The following is a 24,282-nucleotide window of genomic DNA, read 5'->3' on the forward strand; positions in this document are numbered from 1 at the left end:
TGCATCGTATTCAACATTTTGAATTTGTGGTGTGAAAAGACAAGAACAACATGTCAGAGAAACAGAAGTGTGCCCAGGTGATATGTGTCAGTCAGCAACCATGATGACACATAAAACACGATGACAGCAGTGTTACAGGTGCATCACAGCAAGGCTAGCATTTAGGTCAGCTGCTCTGAGGGAAATTCACAAGCTTTTTGCTCGTCATGTGGTTATGATTCTATCACTATGCAACTGGAAAATATCAATACATTCAGATACAGAGGCAACAAATATATACACTTGCACTTGCTGCTAATTTTTTATAGGTAAAAGTACTCCAATAATTTACCTTGATTTACCAAACTGAAATAGAAATGATTGCTGGTTATATTCACATTAGACATAAACACTGGTCAGCAAGCATGTGTATGAACCCGTTTGCTGGTCATTCAACACACCAGCTATGCAATCACTTCATATTTCACACTGACTATAATGGACCAAATTATAAAGAGAAATAGCACAGGTTTAGAGTAAATGACAGCTTCCAAGACTTGTTTTATCTTCATAATTCATACTTGTGTAATTCTGAAAACAGCAAAACAAAAAGTGAAGTAAAACCATTGCGGTGCGTTATCCAGTCAACCATGTGACACCAAGCAAAGCAGATGATACACTGAAATTACCAAATTGACCATCATTATTATCATTATTATTATTTAGAATTATGTGTACATTTCCATTAGCCTTAGATTGCATTCTCCTTGGTGATGTTTTGGGTTGTCAAGAGCATTTCATGCATCTTTTGTCTGCAATTTGAGGCTTTTTCATCTTATGTAACATAACATCGAAGTCGACTTTGTGTTCATTTGAGACACTATAGTACAGCCTGCTAATACCTGACCTTCAGCAGCTCTGATATTAAGAATTGCATCAGTTTTACATTTTATCACAATTGACTATTGTTACTATTTCTAACTACTGGATTGAAGTCTCGGGACAGAAACTGTCTTTCTGGCAAAACTTCAAATAACGCTGTGTCGTTGACCGCACCTCAGCCAGTTATGTAGGAAGTCAAGGTGTTGCCTTTGACAGGTGACATTCAGAAACCTTGCACATGTCATCATGTTTATCCCAGGTATGTACCTGTGGGCAGAGAAGAAACTGGATCTTTGAGATGCAGTATCACCATCGATATTCTCAGACTGCACAAAGAACAATTGAGTTCAAGAGCAGATCATATATGTTAATACAGTATTCTTCTTAGAATTTTGCAATGCTTGCAACAAAAAAACTTACTTTTTTAGTTTTAAGTCAGTGTACTAATTTTTAACTTTGTTAAGTAGATCAAGACTTGAAACCAAATGTTTAGTTTACATGTTGGTCTGTGCTGTGTTTGATGTACTTAATTCCCCATATAGGGATCGAGGTTATCTTAGTGGGCCATGTAACCTGACTGTTAAGAGGATATTCAGCAGCTAAGAGCGTATACTGTCATGATATGTTCCTTAATAGAGATGCTCTTGTTTCTCCAAGAATTATACACGTCTTGTCAATTAAAGGATGAAAAAACACTTGAAACATGAGACACAACGAAAAAGTTTGCTTTTCTCTAAAATATCAGGTCAGGGTTACCAGCCATGATGACTTTGAGCTCACAGGGTTAACTGAATAGAGGATAAATCGGAAGATAGATTTGTAAAGAAATGGATGTGTTTGCATCATTAAAGACAATTAGAACTGTCCTCCAGGTGAGGACAGAGGATCAGGACTTAAGTTTCCTGGACTTAATCCACCTGCTGTGACGCTGAGGGAGTCGGGCATCTACCCACAGCTTAACAAATGTTGCAGCTCCTGTTAGCATTAGGTCATTTGGTTGTTGGCCAGTCTTTTGAATTGATGTTAACAATTTAATTTGTTTTTTACTTTTATCTATAGACCCATTGTAGGTAACTGAAGAAAGTGACAGTGGACCTTTGACCACCCTGAGGTTATATTGCTACTACTACTAAAATCAACATCATTGGTGATGACCCCTAACCAGACCCTAACAATAATACTGGGCAATCACAATATGTAACTTCTGTTTTTAATAAAAATTGGTTTCCATAATCTTGGAAATGACAGAAGAATGACTAAAAGTATTAAGGTCAGGTGTAAGGTTAGGGTGACCAGCAATGATTGCTTGGCCTTCGGAGGGTTAAAACATGCGTACAAAGGATGTGAGCGTTATACATTAGCATGTGCTTATAGGATATGTTTTTAGAGTTTTGACATTATCAAAAGCACTTGAACACATAGATAGGCTGGACAATGGGGAAAATGTTTTACCTTTCATACATGATTGCAAAATCAATTGAACTCAACTTGAAACCACTCATATCTGACACCTCATATTTCCTCAACAAGAAAAGCGATAACTGGCTGTACATACTACGAGGTTACTGAGGGTGAGCCGAAATTTCTAAAGCTTTTACGTTTGTGGAAGGGAATTGTTCAACACTGGAAACAATGAAACTAAAAATATCCAAACCGGTTGCAAAACGTACTGCACAGTGACAATCATCACTTATTTCAGCATCATCAAAGGAACCTGATTCCTCAATACAGCACAGCATTCCTGTGAATGCTTCCTCAAATATAACAATATATCATTCCCAAGCACAATGCAATTTTGCAATGAATCTGACTAATTTGAAGATTTTTAGTGCTCTGACGCAAAGAGCCTAGCAAACTGGAGGTCAGGTTAGGTATCATGTATTGTGGTGTCAAGTATGAGCAATGAAACTGAACAAATCATGGAGTGTTTGAGACACACAGTTCTCACAGTAATGCCTTCCTGACCTTGATGCTCAGACTCAGACGTTTCCCATTACCAGACTTTATTCTAAATGCTTTCTAAATATCATGCGCACACACACACACACCAGTGGATGCATCAGGGACTATTTGGGGTTTCCTATTTTACCCAAGGACACTTCAAACAAGTGACCTTCCATCTGCTACACAGTCTCCTACGTTCTGAGCCACAGCCAGCCTAGATGCAAACATTTAGAATACAGTTCTTGTAAATTTAGGGAGTAATCTAATTTCTTTTCAAAATAACCTATGTTTGTTTCTACTTCCTTTAAAACTGCCATCCATTACTTCCTTTTTCTATTGTATCCTATTATGTACCATTAAGAGCTGGTATATATTTTTAGATACTAAAACTGACTCCCTAAGTTTAGGCGAATTAGATGGTAAATGTAGGGAAACTGCATAAGTCACAGGCTGAATTATGAAGTGCTACTGTGTTTCGAAACTGTTGAAACTCTGGCAAACGCTTAGGAATCACCTTATCTCATATTAGCTTTTTACACTAGTTCTCCTCAGTGATTAGTCAATGTGTGTAAAAAGGACATGAAAGGTAACCGAAAAAGTCTGTGTTTTTTTGCTTTTACTTTCTATATTGTTGTAAACTATTTATGCAATCTCAGTTCTATGAATTACAGAAGACAAGTTTCTGGCATGCAAGGATGCGTAACTTGTATTTTCTTTATAAGAAAAGGAGACTTTCAAGCTGGTTCCATTTTTAGTAGGTGTAAATTGTGAAAGTGGTACATTTCTAATTTTGAAATATTTCCTTTGACCTGTTCTTAACCAGGAAATAGCTGAAGAAATGGCTGTAAAATCTTTGCACAAGAACTTGACCTGTATGAAGGCTATTCTTCTTTTCTAAAAAAAACAAAAAAAAACAAAAAACAAAGCTATCTAGTTTTTTAAAAAGTACTGTAAGTGCTTGGAAACTTTATTTATTTATTCGGTATCAAACCTGTAGCAGTTTTGGGCTCTAAAAATTTTTATTTTAATTATTCAGGTTTATTTATTTGCTTGTCATTCTGGAGTAGGAGTACCTCTGATGCCCTTGTCACTCAATAAGCCTGAAGAAATGGTATTTCAACAACTTTCCAAAAAAATATACATGTATTACACTCAAGACCATAAGAGTTAAAGGTACCTTTTGTTATTACCTGGTATAAATCTTAATAAACCTTCACCATTAGAGGGCAGTGTTTTAACAGAAAATTTTAATGAATTTGTAAGAACATCCCAGGTCCGCATCTCCTTGTCACCTGGGACAGTTTTGTGTGGACTGCGTGTCCTCCCACAGTCAATGCTCTGAGACCCCCTCAGTTTAGTTGTATCATGGTAATCACATGCTGTGTTTATATTTTTTCTGAAACACATCCCAACAAAATGTTAACTCAGTATTTTAACTGTCAGATATTTAAGACTTTTGATTCAAGGCTAACACTGCAGCTTACTTAACAATTAATTTTACGAGTCTACAAAAAGCATTGTAAATCCAGCTTTATGCTTATCGTCCACTCCCCACAAGCCACCTCAAGTTATGAAAACCTACTCCGATGTTCACTCTTGGTTTGTTCCTGTTTTTATCTGCTCCTGTTTTATTTCCTTTGGGTTTTTTTGTAACTGTGTATCTACAGATGCTACTCCCGTTGTTACCTGTCCTATTTATTACTGACTCACCCTACCAAGATAATGTCAGTGTTTCTTCTTATTCACTATCGTTCTTATTTTTCACTCAAACTGGCAGACTATTGGTGTGTTTCACATTAAGTCAGAAGATGGAATTTCCCAGTTGGAATTTTGATCAATTTTCACTGTTAAGTAGGATTTCCTACTCAGAAAGTTGGAGCAGCTCCACCAACCCCGGGTTAGCAATCCAAGATGGCAGCAATGAATGTGATAAAACTGTAAAACGTTTAATCTGTCCTGCTACTGTTGAATATTTGTGACTCTCCAAAGAAGCCATACACAGAGCATTTACATGCAAGAAAGTGTAAAAAGAATTGCACTGGGAATGGCTCGGGCTTCCCTGTCCCATACTTATGTGTCGCAGCAGTGTTAGTGAAGTAACCCCTCAACTTAAGATACTCTCAGCATAAACATCCTCCGCACTTACATAAGGTCATTAACTAAAATCCTGAAGTGTAAACAGCGTGTTGCTGTTGGTACACAAAACAAGCAGGTGGCACAATTGGCTCCCTGACCATGGGTTCTTGGGACTTGTGACATAAGGCATCTCACTGCTCTCATTGTGTTCACTTTCCTCTGTTATTTGTTTGTATATGTAATGCAGTTACGTTTGTTGTTGAACCCATTATGCTTTGAAAATGTGACCTAAACACAGTTCATAATCATAACAGTTGTTCTCACTTCCACTGTAATTTTCCTACACTATCTGGTTCGTCATGTAATTCGTGGACTTGGCCTGACTCTGTGCTTTGTTACAAGTTTGTCCACATATACACAGACCCAAACATGAACACAATAGCTGTGGGCCGAGCAGAATGAATGAGCTCTTAGTGTACTGAGGATACGTCACCTTGTCCGGCTGGGTCATAGAGGCAAATCCAATTCATTCCAGTACTTTTCCTCTCACTGTCTAAACATAAGCTGCTGCCCAGTTTATTCTACATACTCAAGCTGGACAATCTGAGGGTCCTTATTGATGAAATGGTACTTTTCTGTGTTTCTTGAAATAATTACATCACCACCATTTGTGACCAATGTCAACTGCAATATCTTTGTTTTGCCCTAAGAGATAGTATCATTGCACACACACATTCACTGTTTGTGCGGACATATTTTATAATGATAATAAAGTAAAATAAAGATTGTGAAAAGGTTATCAAAGGTCTTTTTTTTTTTTTTTTTTTTTTAAAAACCTTGTTTAAATATTCACTGGCACACACTGGAATGTTTGCCATTGTGATATCAACTGTACTTTTAGCTATGCAAACATTTTCTAGACACCAAAATAATCTCACACCTCACTGAATGCTTTGACCAAACTATGCCCAAGCAGCTGTGGATTTCTCGCTCTAAGCCCAAGTACTGAACTACTTGATTCTGGTCCAATATTAGTTTAAAAACAGCTGACTTGGCTTACAGGAGCCAAGTGTCCATGCCATATGTCTATATATCCAAACAGATTAAATTAAAAATATATATATATATATATTTTTTAAATACGTTGTCATACGTTGTCGCAGAGGTTTCCATAAAAAGAGGAAGGATATGTCATCCTTTTTTACCAGAATCTGAACTGTCACTTTTCTGCATTAAAATTTAAAAAAGAAAATGGAAATATTTACCATAGTGACCAGAGAGCATTAAGGGGCAGAGAGGAGGATGTTACTCTCAATGCTGTTTCAGGAGGATTCTGCTAATAAAGTTACACAATTACACAGTGAATTCGCGTTTATTTGCATTTATTATTATATTTACAAAATACCACAGTTTTTGTCTGGGTCGTATCATTTTATTTTGTGTTTTCAGACCGGTCCGTGATAATATTGTCTGACATTTAACCAGTCAGTGAAAAAAAAGGTTGCGATACAGAACAGAAGGAAGACCTGAATGAGCGCTTAGCGTTAGAGATACAACGTAACAAAGTTGTTGTTAAGCACTTTGTGATCTTTATCTAGAAAGGTGCTATATTAAAAAAAAAGATTTACTTTTAGATTAATACAGAGATTGAAGGAATTCTGAAGAAATTAGCAGTGCTATAAAATAGCGATGCATGTGCTTAGTCAGTGCTTCTTTACATTACTGCCAAACCACAAAACATGTTCACACATGCATGCCTCTTTGTATTGAGCTGGTCTCAGCAGTCTAATTAAAATGATTTTTGTTCATGCAGCTTCGCAAATTATATTAGTAGTCTTGTTATTCACAGCTGAGTTTTGCAACCGGAGTGTTTGCAAAGCTTTTGCAAGCACTTGAACTGAGAAACAAGTAGCAGGTTCCCAACCTAAAGTCCAGCGTTTTATTAACCAGTCCATTCACCCCAACCTCCTTCCTATTCTCTGTGAATAAATGCCTCCATTGCTCCCAACTTTTTACAAATTTGTGTTGTAATGATAAAACAATCATTATATTTCTAATGGGTTTGTTTTGTTTTAATGTTGAGTTTACAGCTAGTTCCTCTGTTATCAGTACTGCTTTAAACAGATTTACTGTATAATATCTATCGGATTCCACAACAGTCGGAATCTTGATCAATTGTAAATAAAAACAGAATGCAATGAATGCATCAACAAGAGGCTGAACATGAAGACCAACACAGAAGCTGTATACAGTAAGTGGATGAGCAAACTCTGTTACTTAAGGATGTAGAGATTCTTCAATATTTATTATTATTATTAGTAGTAGTAGTAGTAGTAGTAGCATGGGATAGATTAATCAGTGCATAAATAAAGTATTTCTCATTGGTAGTTTACACATTTGTCTAACAAGTGAAAGCTCCCCTATTTGATCTCAGGAGGCGATATTAATGCGTTTAGGTCATGAAGGGCATGCAGCATAAAAGTCTGCTAGCTCAAACATGCGGAGCTACTCACAGCGGTGAGACTTCAGAACCATCAGGCTTAACTTTTATTACATTTTTGAAGCTGTTGTTTTTTGGTTTTTTGCTATTTTCATTGCCTTTGGCATTGTAAACCTAATAAACATAATCCTCTGTGTTTACGTGTGATTTCTTTACAATTTTCACACTTAGAATTACTGCCAACAAAAACGTTTCTGAATGACCTCACAATACTTTGCCTAGAAACAATACTTTGCTAGGAAATGGACAGTATTGTTTCTAGGCATCGGGCTGTTCTCACTGTGTCACTGTTTGACTGGAGCTCCAGCATTAGTTTGTAATTTGAAAACTTAGGGTGAAGGCACAGTAATGCATACATAGCCAGACAAAGTGTCTACAGTGATCAGTCGGACTAATGAACTCAAGATGTCTCAACCTCAGAATCTTGGCAATGTTACATCAGCAGCTCCACCCTGTGAGATTAAAATAAGCCAGTTAGTTTATTTCTGCTGCTAAGCTATGAGAATGTGCATGTTGGCGCTTTCTTTTCTTCCTCTCCTTGACCAAATAAGTGGTTTGGTCAACCTGTTGGTGTCGAACTATGTAATGCTCAAGTGCTGCTTTGACTTCCCATAAGTGACATTACCCCGCCTTGCTTTTCTCTCTCTCTTTCCTGAGACTACGTGAGCCTCAGCACATCACTCTCTAGCATCCAATATTAATGTAGAGTGGAAAGGAGAAAGAGGTGGGGGAGGATGCAGAGATAAACTCAGATGAATGTGACCTCGCTTACCTCACCAAGTACTCATCCTTAAAACTTTTTCCCCTGATTGCTTTTTTCCTTCACACCTTGCCTCTCCTCCTTTTCACACCATCTCTTCTCTCCTCTGTTTTCCCCTTTGTTTGCTTTTTCTCTCCATTTCAGGCTTCACCATCTGGCTTCTCCTAACTCTTTCCCTCTGCTTTTTCTGATAGTTTTCTTTATCACTCATCCCACTTTCTACTGTCTATCCTAATGCTGTCATGTCTGCACACCCACCTGGATGATCCTTTTACTCATCAAATTGCGAGCCATTAACTTAGATGACATTTACATAGATCCGGTACACTGATATGAGGAAGTAATCTTCTGTTGTCTAATAATGTCAGAAGAACTCTTGGGTGATTAAGCCTGTGCAGTATCACTTCCTTATTCCGGCTTTCTTTTTCATTAAAGCAACTCAAGTGTTTGCATTCAGAGTGTACTGATCAAAAAGTAAATACTTTTTGATCAGGTTTAGTTCAATTTAGTTTTATTTATATAGCATCAAATCCCAACAGCAGTCGCCTCAAGGTGCTTGAAGTTAAATACTCCAAAAATAATACAGAGAATATCCAAACAATCAGATAACTTCCCATGAGCAGTCATTTGTTGGCAGTGGGAAGTAGAAACTCCCTTTTAACAGGAAGAAACCTCCAGCAGAACAAAGCTCACAAATCAGTAATCATTAACTATCTAAAGATGAAATTGGAACTCAGTTGTGTGCTTTTTGGTTTCATATGTAGCTATTTTTGACTTAGTTTGTTTAAAAAATGTACATTTTCATTTTCTGTTATAGTCAGTCAGACGTTAACTTCTCTATATTTAAATCCCTGTTTGCACAATTATGCTCTTCATTCTGTGAAAACAACATCCTGATTTCATTTCCAGTCAGGTATGCTTGCTGCATCCCACCACTCTCACTGTACTTCCTGTTGTTGATGTACACTAGTTAATATAGGCATTATGACAGAAACAAAAACAACTTCCTAATGTGTATTTCTGACTAGTGTATCCTTCTGCAGAACCTTCACTATATTGTTACATTACAAGTCATCAATTCAAAGAAACCTCAAAAAACACAAGTCAAGCCAAGTCAATTTATTTAAAAAAATAAAAAAAACAGCAGGTGATGGCCAAAGTCCTGCATAATTAAAAGAAGAAATCAGCAATTAAAAAATAAAAACATCAATGTGTTTAAATGTCAAGGAATAAAACAGAGTTTTCAAACAGGTCTTGAAGATGTTTAGTGTTAGTGAGGTCCTAACTGAGCAAGCTGTTCCAAAGTTTAGGGGCAACTAAACTAAAGGCCTCTGTGACCTCCTTAATGGAATAATCTGCTCAATTCTCAGTTCAGTTCATTTTAATTCAGTTGTTTTTATTTGGTTCCAAAAAGACCAAAAATACAGTCGTAGAAATGTTTGTATTTAAACCTACCTCATAAATATTGCCCTCTCATTTTTTACCTTTTTTTTCTAAAAGTAGAGATCAACTTACAGTGGTGTACCGGTCATGACCACCGTCAACATACTGATTTTCTATTACTGTTTGCCTTACTGGGAGCTCCCACTAAACAATGTCTCATCAGGGCCTGCTTTTCTTTACATTCATTGACATAATTCCATCTTTACCCAATTTAATCATCCCAGCTCAGGGTCTAACTTAAACCATATCTCTGGTTTTCAAAAATTTCATGTATCTTTTATTCTATTATATACCTCAATGACCACGCTTTGATTAGAAAACCATAACCATAAGGTCAAAATAATAATCCTGAGACCCTTAGTAGTTTGGAGATCAAATTCACCTTCTTGTTCAGAAAGAAACACAAATAATGAAATAATGCAACATAGAGAATAGAGTGTCATCCACATTTACTGGAAACAAAAGTAAATTGAGGATGTGCAGTGTAGGGTAAGTCTTACATTAAAGATTGTCTTACACTGTGTGACAAGAGTGTGACAAAACAACTTTTTTTAAAAACTGGTGACTTAAAACAAAACCAAAATTCATTTTTGCCATGTTTTATGTTACTGGAAATGAAAAGAGAACATTTGTTGAGTAATAGAAGTTAGCGTAAGTATTCTAAAAGCATTGAATATGGTTGGGGGGGAAAGGTGCTGCTTTTGTGTCACATTGTATCTACCAGTGCCATGTGACACAGACGAAACATTAGGATGACTCACTACAGTAAAAACAATATTTTGTGAGGCCGATGCAACTTTGCAGAGCAGCACGTAAAAGGACTATTATTCCACCATCAGTGTAATCAGGGATAACACATGCTCTATTTAATCTACTCAGCTCCATTCAAGGCCTGCTGAAAGACTTATCCTCTCCATTCAGTGCAAAATCTCCCTGTCAATGGCTTCTCCACAAAGAGAGAGGGATGAGTTTTCACTCCCCTGCACAAATAATGCAGGTAATGCATTCTTTACTGGACAGAAACAGAAAACACAAATTCAACTTTAGCCTGAGGGTGGGTGTGTATGATAAAATACTGGCTAATTCTTACCTTTAAACAGATATCTGTGTTAATACACATCAAACTATCAACTAATAAAACGTGATTTAGACCTCTGTGGGAAATCTTACGTCGTAAGTGGAAACTGAACCCTACACCACAAGCTTCCACGCCATTCAAGCCATTGTGGGCTGCATTGACCTGACATATAGTTACATTTCTCAGGAGGTCCACATCAGGTTAAATAGAAGGTTACAGCGTAGGGTTAAAAGAGTTTCCATTTACGAGATAAGTTAAGCTGAAGCATAATTCACGCTTAAGCATCCCTGTACCTTTCTGCAAGGACTTTTATATAATAATGGATTGCATTTATCCATTCATCCAACCCCCTGAACCACGGTCGACCAACGTCTTCTGTTCTTCATAAAAAGTGGTGTGTTTATTTGTTTGTTGAAGCCTGAGTATTCTAAAAGCTTAGTTTGGCCCATTTAGAGGTAAAGAGTGGCAGGGTCTGTGGAGCACAGGGCCAGAGTTTGTTGTAAGATGCATTTTGCTGGTAGAGCCGGTAAACTTCCACTCTCAAGCCCAACCAAATCCCAAATGCTGATGTACCCCCCCAAGAATTTGATTGCTGATGACCAGCAGTCATAAAAGCATAAAAGTGTATTTACTGACAGTGTTGCAATGCACGCACAAAGGTATGTGTCTGCGCTGTCAAATGGCAGAAGAAATTTTCCCACCTCTTAAACATCAGTGCTGTAATCTTATTTTAAAAAGGTTCTGGTTCGATCTCAAATATGTTTATGAGAGGAGCAGCAAGAGGAGATAGGGCTAAGGTCCAATAGTCAAGTAGTCAGTCTATGTAGTAGTCCAGTAATAATATGCAGTACTATGAGAAAGATTTTTGCTTTTTTGCCTCCAAGAGGCAAAGAGACTTTGTTGTGTCTGTTAAACTGAAGGACTTCCAGAAACTCTTGAGAACTATTCCAGAAGGCTACTTGCAAAAATGGCTTGTCCTAGAGACAACAGACTGTGTTTAAGAATCAAGGTGGCCATAACACAGACTGACATTTAAGCTGATTAGAGCTTAAACTGTTTTGTCTTATATACTTTTTTTCCATGTATGTTTAACATGTTTCATTTACATTTACATTCTTTGCAAAATATAAAGAAACAAAGGATGATTTTTCACTGTATTGAATATAACAGTACATTAAACCAGGAAATATTGAACATATGAGAATACAAAAAGGTTATGCATGTCTCACTTTTTTTAATTAGTTGGTTTTAATTGGTTGTGCAATAGTTGCAAACAGACAGCCATGCAATATTTAGTGTTTACACCATTTATGTAAATCTACATGGAAATTTTATTCCTGTGGTATCATTTGCTTCATCAAGAGCTTATTTGCCTCTGGACGTCACAGTGCATAATCGTCCCTCTGTCTTTCCAGTGTAAAGAGTGAAGTCCATTACTTCAGAAGTATGAGCTTAGTTTTTAGAAAATCTGCAGGGTGTGAGTATGATCCCAGATTAATATGTGTAAAATAGCAAACAAAAACCTCCAGCGGGTAATAAAAAACAACATTGAAGGGACGTCTTGAAGAGATGTTTGCAGAGAATCACCTATCATGTCTTAAATGTCTTAATTTAATTAAGAGAGTTTTATTTCCCCATAAATAATAATGAAGTGTGTTTGCACTGTTTCTGCCATTAAACATTTTAGGAAAGCTTGCTTGCACTCGGGGCATGTTCAACAATTTTAAACACTTTCAGATTACTTTTAGTGACCTAGCTTAGACTTTTGAATCACAGTCATTACTTCACACCATTAAAAACCTTTTTTTCCCCCATAACTTTCAGCTATTCACTAGTCAACTACACAAAATCTTTCCATATACTTGGCTGCAGAAGCAGGAGCAACCCCTGGCTGTAAATCACTGCACTTTTGAGTCTACCTGGGTCATCGAGTTCATACAATGTGTGTGTCTCTGTGATTCTGCATGCACACTCTGTATGAAACAAGATTACTTTGGGCTCAAGTGGGACAGGGACACATGAGTAAGAACTAAGCAGGACAAGCTGCTGAGTCATGGGTAAGACAGAGTGAGACATGATGCCCGGTCACCTGATGATGATGAATCAGTCTGTGAAAGAGAGTGTTAAAAATGTCACCCGTCCTCTTTTTTATGCTAATCTCAACTGTCCACATTCAAGTAAGATAATGAGTTTTGAGTAGATTGCTCAGCCTTGATCAACTAGGCCAGTCGGTATTACTGCCTTTGTAACCTGGCTGATTGGGATCACACACAATCCTTCGTCAGCGCAGCATTAGACGGCTATTTGTGGAGCTGCTAGCTTAGTTCAGACTGTTAATAACAAGTCCACATACCATTCAGATGCCTGACACAGCAACTCCTCTCTCCCACAGAGATTACAGACAACACACATGTAAACACACACACCGGGCTAACCATGACTACCAGTGGCAAGCCACATGCAAGTTTGCTTCAGTCTGTGCTTGCCAAACGCAACACATAGTTAGACTCCGGAGCCTTGTCATTAAATTCACATCTCAGTCAAGCACGAGGCAATAACATGGGGAGGGGGGGGTCAATTAATATAATAAAATGTGAGCAAACGGGATGCAAAATGCTGATTATTACTGAGGAGAAAACTTGAATAGGTAAAGTGTACCAATGTGAGCGACAACAACATGCAAAGATACAATGCAAAGTAGGTTTTAGAGTTTCACTGCCTGTGAGTGCTGAGGAAGCCGGTCAGTGTGTGTGTGTTTGAGAGGGAGGCGGAGCACCAAGTGGTGTACCTGACAGCAGTCACATAGCCACTCTGCCCACAGGATGACCAAACAGAGCCAAAACACTCGGTCTGCCCATGATTCAGACATGGGGAAATACCACATCCAGCTGGCAAATATAGTGTGTGCGACACAGTGGCAGGAGAGAGGCAAATATAGGAAGGGAGAAGCATCTAGTATAACAAATGTTTAGCTCATATTAAAGTGAATTTTAGTAACTTATCAAGCGCATCAAGGCTAAAACAATAATCCAAACTACTGACATGTGTTTCTGATTTTGAGCTGTTGGTAACTCATCAAGTCTCATGAGCTCATAAGTGGTAAACAGAAAATGTGGAAATTTGCAATACACTGTGGTGATTTTTCCACATTTTGCACACATTTTGAATGAAGTCCTTTTTCAACTGTATGCCTTTGCTTAGCAGCAGCTAAGCCAGAATTTTCCATCCGCCAGGAGCACATTTAGATATCAGGAGGCAATAAAACTCTCGAGTCATTTACTTATGGAAACTAGTTGGAAAAGACGGACCTCAAACCAACTCCTACTTTGCATATCTCAATGGAGATATTGTGTCATCTGCACAAATAAATATTTTTGTACATAAACCCAACTTATTAACTGAATAATAAGGATCTATGGTGATGATGCAAAGGTAGTGATCGAAGAATAATTTCCAGAAAACATCCGTGCAGTTCTAATATCCCTGCGGCCATAAAAAATAAAATCATTTTAAACAATGCTTCACAATAGTGATGGCTAAGAAATGCTCTGAAGGACTCTGGTAACAGCCTAATTAAGCTTTTTGACGACTGGCCCTTAAACTGAGGTGAATCATTAGCATACAGGCTGAGATCAAAGGTCACAGATCCATTCATGTGCTGAACAAGTAGCACTTCTAGCGAAGGGTGTCTACTGCAGATGGTTATTTACCATTCTAACCAGCAGTCTGATGACTGTCTTGTCATAGAAAATAAAATGGACAATTTGTACTTCACTTTATAAAAAATGCTCTAATGTATGAGGTCTCATTTATACCAAAAAAAATACTTCTATTCTATTGTCTACTGTCTACTTCGCTTGGGACAAAACTATGTCAACAACCAATGTTTTGTCAGTTGTCCTGACAAAACATTGGTTTTGTTTCCTGTCGTCGGCCTGAGCCTTTCTGTGTCCTCATGTGTCGTTTTTCTGTATTGTTATGAATGCTGTCCTCAGGGGCCCTTTGTGCTCTTCTTTAGGGCGTTCTGATGAGTCATTTAAATGTGTTGCTGTCTTCTTCCTTTGGTTTGGCTGGCGTTGTTAAGCAAGTAGTTGGATTTGAATTTTGCTTGACTGTTTCCTTACAGAATAAGTCTTCAAGGAACCCAGAATAGCTGCATAAAGATCAAGTGAAATCAGCCAATAGTTTCAGCATGCATTGAACAACAATGTAATTTATATTAAATAAATTATATTTATTTCTAATCAACTTAGTTATATCCTGTTTTAAAATGTATTGTATGACTGTGTGTATAATCAGTTATAACTAATGCCCAATTGTCCAAATGTAAACTACTATACAAAAAATTAAACTTGTTTATGGTTAAAGCAACACAGAATGCAAAAAGGTGGTACAAATAGAGCTCAAAGTTGAATGAATAAAAGCATGTTTAGCTAAAAGTTTCAATAACAGAAACAACATGCACAACATGAGTGCACATAATTTTGGTACATGTGAACCTCCATATATCAACATGTTGATGTTTAGCAGTGTAATATGATGACTACTGTGAAGCTGTGGTGTTGTCCATTATGGATAATCCTGACCACCCTCTGCACCATTTACTCCACAGGCAGTGGAGAACCTTCTTTAACAGACCGATCCAGCTCTGCTGACACAAGGACAGTTACTCTGTACAAATGCAACATTTACCATGATAACAGTTCATCACAACACTTTACACACAGCAAGGAAGTTCTGTTGTGCTGCATTGACCACCTAATGTCAGTGAATACTTATTCTGATCTTCACTCAAGTCATCTTAATTCCTGTTTTTGCCTTGCCTATATTGATACATTACTTTGTATGTGTATTTAATTTTCAGATTTACTTTGTTGCTTTTGTTTAATCCAGATATTTTTCTCGTATTGTGCTATATGGCACTCTAGTTATGTCAAGTACACATTTACCTCATCTGTGCTATAGTGTAACTTTCAGCATGCTAACTCTTGCTGCAAAGCCATTATGCTGGCAGAAATAACTCACGTCATGCTAGCACTGCACTCTGCTTTTGTACCATGCCTTCTGTAATTTGTGGCTATAATGTAGCTTGCCATCACCAGTGTATGAGTGTGTGTGGATGGGTGGATGACAGGTTGTGCAAAGCACTTTGGGGTCCTTAGGGACTAGAAAAGCGCTATACAAATACAGGCCATTTACCATGCAACAAAATTTGCACTATTAACTCAACCTTCTTCTAGAAAAAAAAAAGAGAAAAAGTGTCAGGCTTACCAGTGCTAGTCATAACTTCCTGAGTCCATTTTAGGCTGATAAGCAGCTTGTAACTCTGTGCAACTCCGTGACTCATGTGAATAGGTGAGACAGCCAGAACATGCAATGTCATGCACACATTAGCTCCATAAAAGGAACCAGAGTAGCTGGAGTATTATTGGATATGGGCTAATGAAAACAAACAGGGTTTTTCCCCCATGAAGTGAATTTAATGGTTCAACAAAAGGGAGAAAAAAGAAAAAAAAGAAATGCACAAAATATAATAATGTACAGTTCTATCAAAACAGAGTGTCTTTCCCTCTGAATACTTATTCACAACTACTTAAAAATAAATAAGGAATATAACAAAACACTTTTACAAAAAGAAAACATTTCAAGTATCTCAAGCAAGCCTGATACAGCAGTTTTCTGCACAGGCGTCACACTTTCCATTCAGTCACAACACAGTATTACAAAGAGTTACACACATTTTCATCAAGTCTCCCCACAAGGGTTCCAAGTCATCTCCCATACAATGTCACTTACACCATATGTACACTAAGATTTACAGAGCTATTATTAACAGCACGCATTTTAACAAAAATATAGGTGCTTAACTTTGTGCGTAGCAGACACTGAGAGCAAAAAGGAAATAAACTTGAAGTAACGTTTCCCATCAGAGACATCTCTAATGATCAGCGTGCACTGTGGCACTGAAACTAAATGGAGAAATTAAATATTGAGATGACATGTAGAGTTCATGGGTGAAATGTGGCGCCTCTCAAGTAACAAGTCTGGAGAAAAATGGCGAGAAGCAGCATTAGGCTTGCAAAACAAGCACTACAGGCACTCTACGGCAAAGATCACCTCCATCATTACTGTGCAGTAACATGAAAAACAAACTGACAAACAGAAGCAAAATGTTTCGCCACTGTGCAAAACATTGCTCATTGTGTAGTGTCAACATACAAACCAATCAATTACATAACTTTCAAAAAAAAAAAAAAAGAAAAACATGAGTACGTGAAAATACAGTGTACAACTACTACAAAGTTGACAATGTAAAAAAAAAAAAAAAAAAAAAAAAAAAAAAAAAAAAAAAAAAAAAAAAAAAAAAGAAGTTCTCTGTGAAACAGTCTTTGGTCTCTCCAAAGCAATAAACCACAATAAATTGGTTTCCATCAGAGATGCAAAAGTTCTATAAAATATTTTTCAAAAACAGATTCAATCACAGAAAAAAGGAAAAAAATTGAGACATCAATTAAATACAATAACTGTGTTTTGAACAGTAAGACGTGCAGCAACTTGTGTCCTGGGCTTTAAGGAGGAGAACAGAAGTCGATTTTGGAGAACAACAATTTTACTTTGATGATGTTGCACCGACTCTTCAATGATCCACATGTCGGTAATGTTTCACTGGCAGGGCTGCAGGATGTCATGGCAACCAGGTGAGCTCATCAGGTTCTGCAAACAAAACAGAAGTTTAGAGTCACTTTGTACTGCGGCAGCTGTGCACTACATAGCTACTATACAGATCCATAACACAAAAGGCAGCAGTCTTACGCAAAGAGTGGCCTAAGATAGTGTAATGTCTTAACCACACGTTACGTCATGCAGGTTTTCTCAGCCCTAATCTGCTCTTTGATATTTTTAGGTGCTGTGAAAACTTGCGTCAAGTTTGCCACTGTGCAAATAGGTGGCTGCATCGCTTTAATCCTTAGGTGATTATGACAACATGCGCACAAATGCACACACCCTGCACCGTCATTCATGCTTTTCCACTGCACCAGCAAATCCTATCCTCATGCCACCAGTGAAGTGTACTGCTGTTGCATACTCAATTATACAATTAAGTTTGTTTACAGATGATTTCGAACATGGCTCCGCTCAGCAAATAAAAACACAGAATTTAAGCCAACTCATCCTACTTTGCTGTGGTTGGCAGATTTAAGTAATGCACTGATGTGGCTGCTAGAAGAACTGAAGAAACTGCATAGCCTTTAAAGTGTGTTTACCTTTGAAAGACTAAGAGTGAAACCACCTTTAGATAGTGGAGGATGGTGCACCTTTAAGCAGCACAAGACAGGCCGAGAATAGACCAAAACACACACAAAGACAAGAACAGGACAGTCAGCATGAGGATCAGGAGTGTAGTAGTGATGAAAACAGATTGGAATGACAGGAATGCTAAACAAAAACGTGGGAGTTCCCCATGAACTAAGAACTTTCCTTTTCCCGTTGCTTCCACAGGCAGGATTTTGTAACAAATCATCATTTCCCATTACTCAAGTTTAGACTAGAGTTATTATTAATACATTGTTTTTCCTGTAAAACAGTCGAGTACTGTGGAAGTCCGGAAAAAGAAATGTCATTGAATACGACACAGCACACAGTAGAAGAGGCTGACAGAATATCCTGAATACTTACAGGCAAACTTTGCCCAGCCAGTGCTGAAAGGTGTGGAAAAGGAGGAGAGGGCAGAGGGGAAAAAAAGAAAAAAGGACGAGAAGTAGTGTGAGTGAACGCATGCAGAAAGCTGTCAGGAAGGAATCGCATCTGTGACTCGTCACTTCCTGAATACTGTTCAGCTGGATATCCAGTATAATTTTAAAGGTTTTGATAATCCCACCTGTCCAGGGAGAGTGAGGGGTATGTGTGATGGGCTGCAGAGGGCCAGCGCAGAAACAGAGGGGGGCAACTCCTGGATTGGGGCCTCGTCCAGGTCGTCGATGCGAGGCTTCTTAATGTTGGACTCTGGGCTGGTAAGGGGAGTCACGCTGTTCCTCCTGATCAAGGTGCCAGGACCTCTCTTAACCTCCTGCAGGGAACCAAAACAAACAGACTTGATGGTCAAACACATGCGTGGAGTTTCATGAATAAGGACAATGAACAGCAGCTGCTCAGACACAGGAAGTGACAATGACTCCAGCTCTCAGAAATGAGCTCCCATTACCTCTGGTCGCTCCCTGTGGGTGTTTACTGCCTCCACATTCAGGGAGATTGACTCCACTTTGCATCCATAAGCAACTGGGGTGAGTTTGAGCACCGTGTGGAGGGGACACTTCAGGTAGGGCATTTCATCTGGAATAACAAATGGCAAGGAAAATATAAATAAAGATTAAAAACGCATGCGAGGACACATTTGGATTTGACCTTGAACCCAGGCGGGTTTGTGGGATTTGGAGTACCCACCTGCACTCTTATCCAAGAAGTAGGCCAGCAAGCAGCGCATGACGGCCTGGTGGCAAATAACCAACACGTTCTCTTGCCTCTCCAGCTCCATGATGACTGGCTCAACCCGCTGCACAAGGTCCTGGTAGGACTGCAGAGGTAGAAGGGGAAGGAGGGGGGGGTTAAAAAACTATTTGCTTTATATTTTATGAGGTAAAGTGTCAATGCACCAAACGGCTGCTCATGTACCTCTCCAGCAGGGTAGCGGTAATAATATTTATCTTCATCTCTCAGTGCAAACTCCTCAGGGAATTTCTCCTTCACTTCATCGTACGTCATCTCCTCACAGACTCCCTAAAAGAACACACCGCGCACGTAGTCAGCTTAGACATGATGTGCAATTAGCAATGTGTAATACAACCTAAAAATACATCTTTGAGTGACACTCACTGCATCAATCTCATTAAGAGCCTTCCACTGCTCGTACGGGACTCCGAGGTGCTCGGCAGTCTGGATGCTGCGACACAGCTGGCTCGTCCAGACCTTCAGGTCCTTCAGCTGCTGCTCCTCCACAAATCGAGCCAGGGCGGATGAAAACTACAGCAGGCAAAGCAGTAGTCATATTATCACCTGGTGTTCATTATGAAAGGTTTAAAAAGTATCAGCTGAGCAACTGGAAGCTCTTATGCTCTCTTTTGTACCTGTTTGCCATGAGGAGAGAGGCCAGCGTCACCCCCCACCCTTCCCTTCAGATTGTCCGTGCTCTCCCCGTGCCGACACAAGTAGATGGTTCGGGGCTGGACGTGGATGTTCATCAAGTAGTAAACGATCTTGCTCTGAATGTGATCCTGGATGCGGTTGACGAGAAAACGGCGACCCACATCGATTACCTTGATGAAGGAGAGATCCCTGGGAGAAGACAGGATGCAAATGATTCATCTGAAGTTTTGCAATGAGGCGACATAACCAGCAAGAAAAATCTAAGCCGCGAATTAAATTTTAATTATTTTTTTTTTTACCTGTCGTATTGATCTGGGTCCAGAGGCTGGTAGCTCTTTTTGTAGCATTCAATTCTTTTCTGGAAATCCAGCATGGCTTCAGTCTTGTTACAGTCCCGGTAGTCCGGGCAAGACACCTTCACTTCCTGCGTAGGAAGGAAAACTGTCAGACGGCGAACAACATGCCTGATGCCAGAGATTTGTGAGCATTGTGTAAAAACAGCACAGTAATGTCTGAGGTTATATTTGTGACTCACCATGATGTTCGACGCAATGACGCTGGGATCATCGCACACAGACTCGATGAAGAAGATCTAAACAGAAAAGTGAGACTTTGTTTAGAAAGGTGCTCCACATCACTGATTCAGTACTTTGGTACTCCGATAACGTTAGCAGCATGTACCTTAAAATCATTCTCTTCCCCGAACTTGAGGATCATGTCTCGCCTTTCTCTTGTTGTGTTGGTAGCGTCGAAGACCTACAAAAAAAGAGAAAGGTTTAAGAAAAGCTTCACCACAGGATAAGGTTGTTACAGAAACAAGTTTTTTGAGAAAATTGAAAACTCACCGCTACTTGGCCACCTTCGTCCTTCAAATAGGACCTGACATCTCTCAAGGCTGCTAAGGCACACTGCCTGAAAAGCAATGATAAGAAACGTTTGTTTTCTTCTTTTTTTAAATAAACAAAATATGTTTTTATTTGGGGTGTTTGTGTAACATGAGGAGAGACTTACTGCCTGATTTTCACAGCACACTCATTGTCAGGCTTGAAGAAATCATAAGAGCTGTAGTTCTTGACTGCTTCTCTGCGGTACTCTCCTACATTGAAGACTGCAACACACACGAGGAAGACAAACAAGTGTGAACACAATGTCCTGCAATTGGAAACATGAGCTGATGCCATTTACTTCCAGGACCACAGTGTTACTGTGAAACTGATAACCTACTGAACAAATAGGAACAGTGTACAAATGTGTGTTGCCGTCTGTAAGCATACCTTTGGTGGGCATGCCGATCCAGTTGAGGTAGCGGGTGAGTTTCCTGGACATGTACGTCTTGCCCCTAGCCGGCAGACCCACCATGACAATGACGGTGGGTGGGTTGGCGAAGTGGGGAGCACCACCTGCTGTAGAGACATTGTGAGATATCACAATTGCGCTTGTTTGCAAAACGTAAAACATGTTTTGTGTGTTTAACTTCAATTATTCTAGGGGTCTTTTTGGTCCCCTGGGTCCCATCTCTTTAAGGCAAGCCTCTCTTTAAGCCAACAATACGCTGATCGGCTGCTCATCGTAAACAACATTTGATGAGCAAGTGGCTGGGGCTTCTGTGGTCACAGATGACCATAACAGACATATACCCTTATGTAACTTATGTGAAGTCAGTTTTTTGCTCCAGTGATTAGCTGAACATATACCAATCTCATTATTTGAAACTTCGACAGTATGCAATGCTTTTAATTACAGGTCCATTATTTTGACTAGCATCAATGAAACACTGACTTTAAGTAATTGACTGCTGTGCAAACTAAGGTTTGTATCCAGTTGCATAAATATCGGGTTTTGAATTATTCTTTCAAGTCACCAACCTATAATCTCCATTTCCCGCTGGCGGGCTCGCGTTCAGCTTCAACCTCACTGCACATCTGACCCACTTCTGTTAGCCTTCACGAGCCAGGACAATTTGTGTTCACATGACCAGATATACAGTAAGCCCCCCACCCCCAGAGGCTCATGGGAGATTTTACAGGGCTTGCTTCGTGTCACGCCTGCTGCCTCTCCGTCCGTGCAGCATCAGCCATTCATCTTCAAATAGGCCCACGCATCCCCACAGCACTGCTAATCTTGTTTCCACAACACAAGTGCTTAAACGGAAAGACTGATCAAATTTTAAGGAGATGCTCAGACATCAGAGTCAGCCTTCTCTGTGTTGAACCTCCATCGTTCACAACTGATCACCAATAGTTTTAGGTCTTATGACAAAAAGGTTCAGTTGGATAAATTTGCAGGTTTATCTCTGGATCAGACCTAAAACAAAGCTTAAGCCAAACTCCCAGCACTGACAGACGATTGGTGAACCATGTGCAAAATCCTATCAATAATCAGTCAGAAGCAGAATGAAGTAACCAGTGCATTCATGTGTATTGGAAGTGGGGTAAAAATACTGTTATGTTGATTTTTTTTCTAAACTTACTAATAAGAAATGTGCAAATGATTGTAACAGCACACAAAATATCAAAGACCAAAAAGGGAGAAAAAACCCACACACCCACACACACACGAAATTCGCTTTACTTCTATCAAATAGGTCATTTCCTTTAGCATTTAATTCAGTTTTAAATGATCCAGAAGCAAGAAAGCAACGGCTTCGAGTCACCGCCCCATTCACGGGCATTTGCCGATTGACCAACCAGAAAACGGAACCAGCATCGTTCGCAGGTTGCGCGGGGGAGGGGAACGCACAAACCATGGCAACAGGAGCTTTGTCAGGCCGGAGAGAGGTCGTGACGTGTTGCACGTGCTGCGCGAGACCACCAATCAATGAATGAATGATGCCGGTTTTTCGACTTGGCGATTTAGAAGACCGGCGTACGCGGCAGGTGCAAAGACTCAAAAATATTGGACCAAAACTGCAATTCAGTCACAAAAGTAACACTACGGGGTTGTTTTACAGCAATGCAGCGACCTGGTGACGTGATAAGCATTCATACGGCAATACCCACCCAGCACCACACTCACATGTCGTCAGAAAAAAAAACAGAAAGAACTAGCTTGATTAGCGTACGTTAATACGCGAAAATACATTGAAAATACCAGTTATCGTTACATTTAAGAAACTACTGAGGTACCCACGAGCAAAGAATAATATAATATATGCAGTGTTTTACCTCTCCGCCTGTCATCCTTTGTGGGAACCCAGATCTTTTGGATCCTGTTCTGGGTGAGCTCTCTGGGCATTCCTTTGGGCCTTATGAACTGCACAGCACACAGGAGAACTAAGACGCTTAAATCCCGTCGATAAAAAGACTTCGAAGAGCCGGAGGCGATGTAAAACTAGAGCGTAGTTCTTCCGTTCAGTGTGTTCAGCGTACTGACCGGTGCAGAGCCGGGTTTAATCTACCGGCCTGTGCCACACATCCGCTATTTAACTCCGCCCGCGCGGCCGGCAGACAACGTGACTTGGGACGCGCGCGCGCAAGCACAATACGTTCACACATATTACACGCGCACACAAGCTGCGCCACAGCGCCACTCTGTGGCAATCCTTAGAACAGCACTTAATACGTAACCCCTTTTTCATTATCGACATTGTGTGCAATAGTTCTTAAACCGACTGCAATCCACGGTATATTACTCATTTCATTCTATTTTTAGCAGCGGCGCCAGCGGCGGGTATAACTGATATCTGATATTTATTAATTAAAGCTCCATATGGTTCTCTAAGACTGATTTTCAAATATTCCTGAAGCTTTCTGCTGTAGGTTTATTTTTAAAATATTTTTTACCATTTCAAAATGCAGCATTGCCATTAATTTCCATTTTGTCTCGGTCTAACGTGTAGTGTGAATTAACAATTTTTCTGTGTATTTTTGTGTATTCATAATATTTTCGAATATTATTGTTTTTATATTTTTTAGGATAATTCTGATAAAGTTTTTATAAAAGGGGGCTATTTATGCGTTTTATTTTATTTATTTATTTATTTTTATTTTATCAAAGAACGATTCGAAATTGATACGATTTCATGTATGAAACCTCCACGTCCGCGGTCTTTGTGGTCAAGATGATTTGCCCCCCCACGTTCTCCACGTCCACTCGCAACCCCCAACAAAATCTAAGCTACTTTGTTCAGTCTAAAGATGTGTGAAACCAACCCCAGAAGAGACGTGCAGAGCCTCACATCACCTCTCTCTCCTTCCTCATTCTGGGCCGTCCCACTGAGTCACAATGGGTATCATTAGACATACACTGGTGTGGATTTAACTTTTTCAAAAATGCCCGCATTAGCCAAGCACGCTTTCATCTTATAGCGCAATGAGGACATTCGAAGGGAAATGACGTGGAAAGGCAGAAATGACAGACAAATGATACTGAAAGAAGCTCAGGTTTGGTTAACAGCTGAAGAACCTGGAGAGGTTTAATGACATATATACAATGACATATAGACTATATGTCATTGTATATATGTCATATATATATATA

General features: G+C 39.3%; 1 protein-coding gene across 3 annotated transcripts; it reads right to left on the reverse strand.

The window, feature by feature from the left end:
• Positions 1–16,992: 16,992 nt before the first annotated feature.
• On the reverse strand, positions 16,993–23,266 carry pfkfb3 (6-phosphofructo-2-kinase/fructose-2,6-biphosphatase 3). 3 transcript variants are annotated; one of them, XM_005743335.2, is made up of 16 exons: positions 22,968–23,266; positions 21,078–21,206; positions 20,815–20,911; positions 20,649–20,715; positions 20,485–20,559; positions 20,339–20,395; positions 20,103–20,227; positions 19,785–19,992; positions 19,534–19,680; positions 19,333–19,437; positions 19,105–19,234; positions 18,866–18,993; positions 18,542–18,730; positions 18,340–18,362; positions 17,928–17,978; positions 16,993–17,376 (listed from the first exon to the last, which is right to left on the reverse strand). In XM_005743335.2, exons 1-16 carry the CDS (start codon positions 23,035–23,037, stop codon positions 17,370–17,372), a joined length of 1,608 nt encoding a protein of 535 aa, XP_005743392.1. In that variant the 5' UTR covers positions 23,038–23,266; the 3' UTR covers positions 16,993–17,369. The 3 variants fall into 3 exon arrangements, with proteins under 3 accessions (XP_005743392.1, XP_005743394.1, XP_005743393.1); XM_005743337.2 differs by lacking the exon at positions 17,928–17,978 and having other exon boundaries at positions 16,994–17,376; positions 22,968–23,265; XM_005743336.2 differs by lacking the exons at positions 17,928–17,978; positions 18,340–18,362 and having other exon boundaries at positions 16,995–17,376; positions 22,968–23,265.
• Positions 23,267–24,282: the final 1,016 nt, after the last annotated feature.

This window comes from Pundamilia nyererei, unplaced genomic scaffold, assembly GCF_000239375.1.
Source record: "Pundamilia nyererei isolate P.nyererei 1_Seehausen unplaced genomic scaffold, PunNye1.0 scaffold00130, whole genome shotgun sequence".
Lineage (NCBI taxonomy): Eukaryota > Metazoa > Chordata > Actinopteri > Cichliformes > Cichlidae > Pundamilia > Pundamilia nyererei.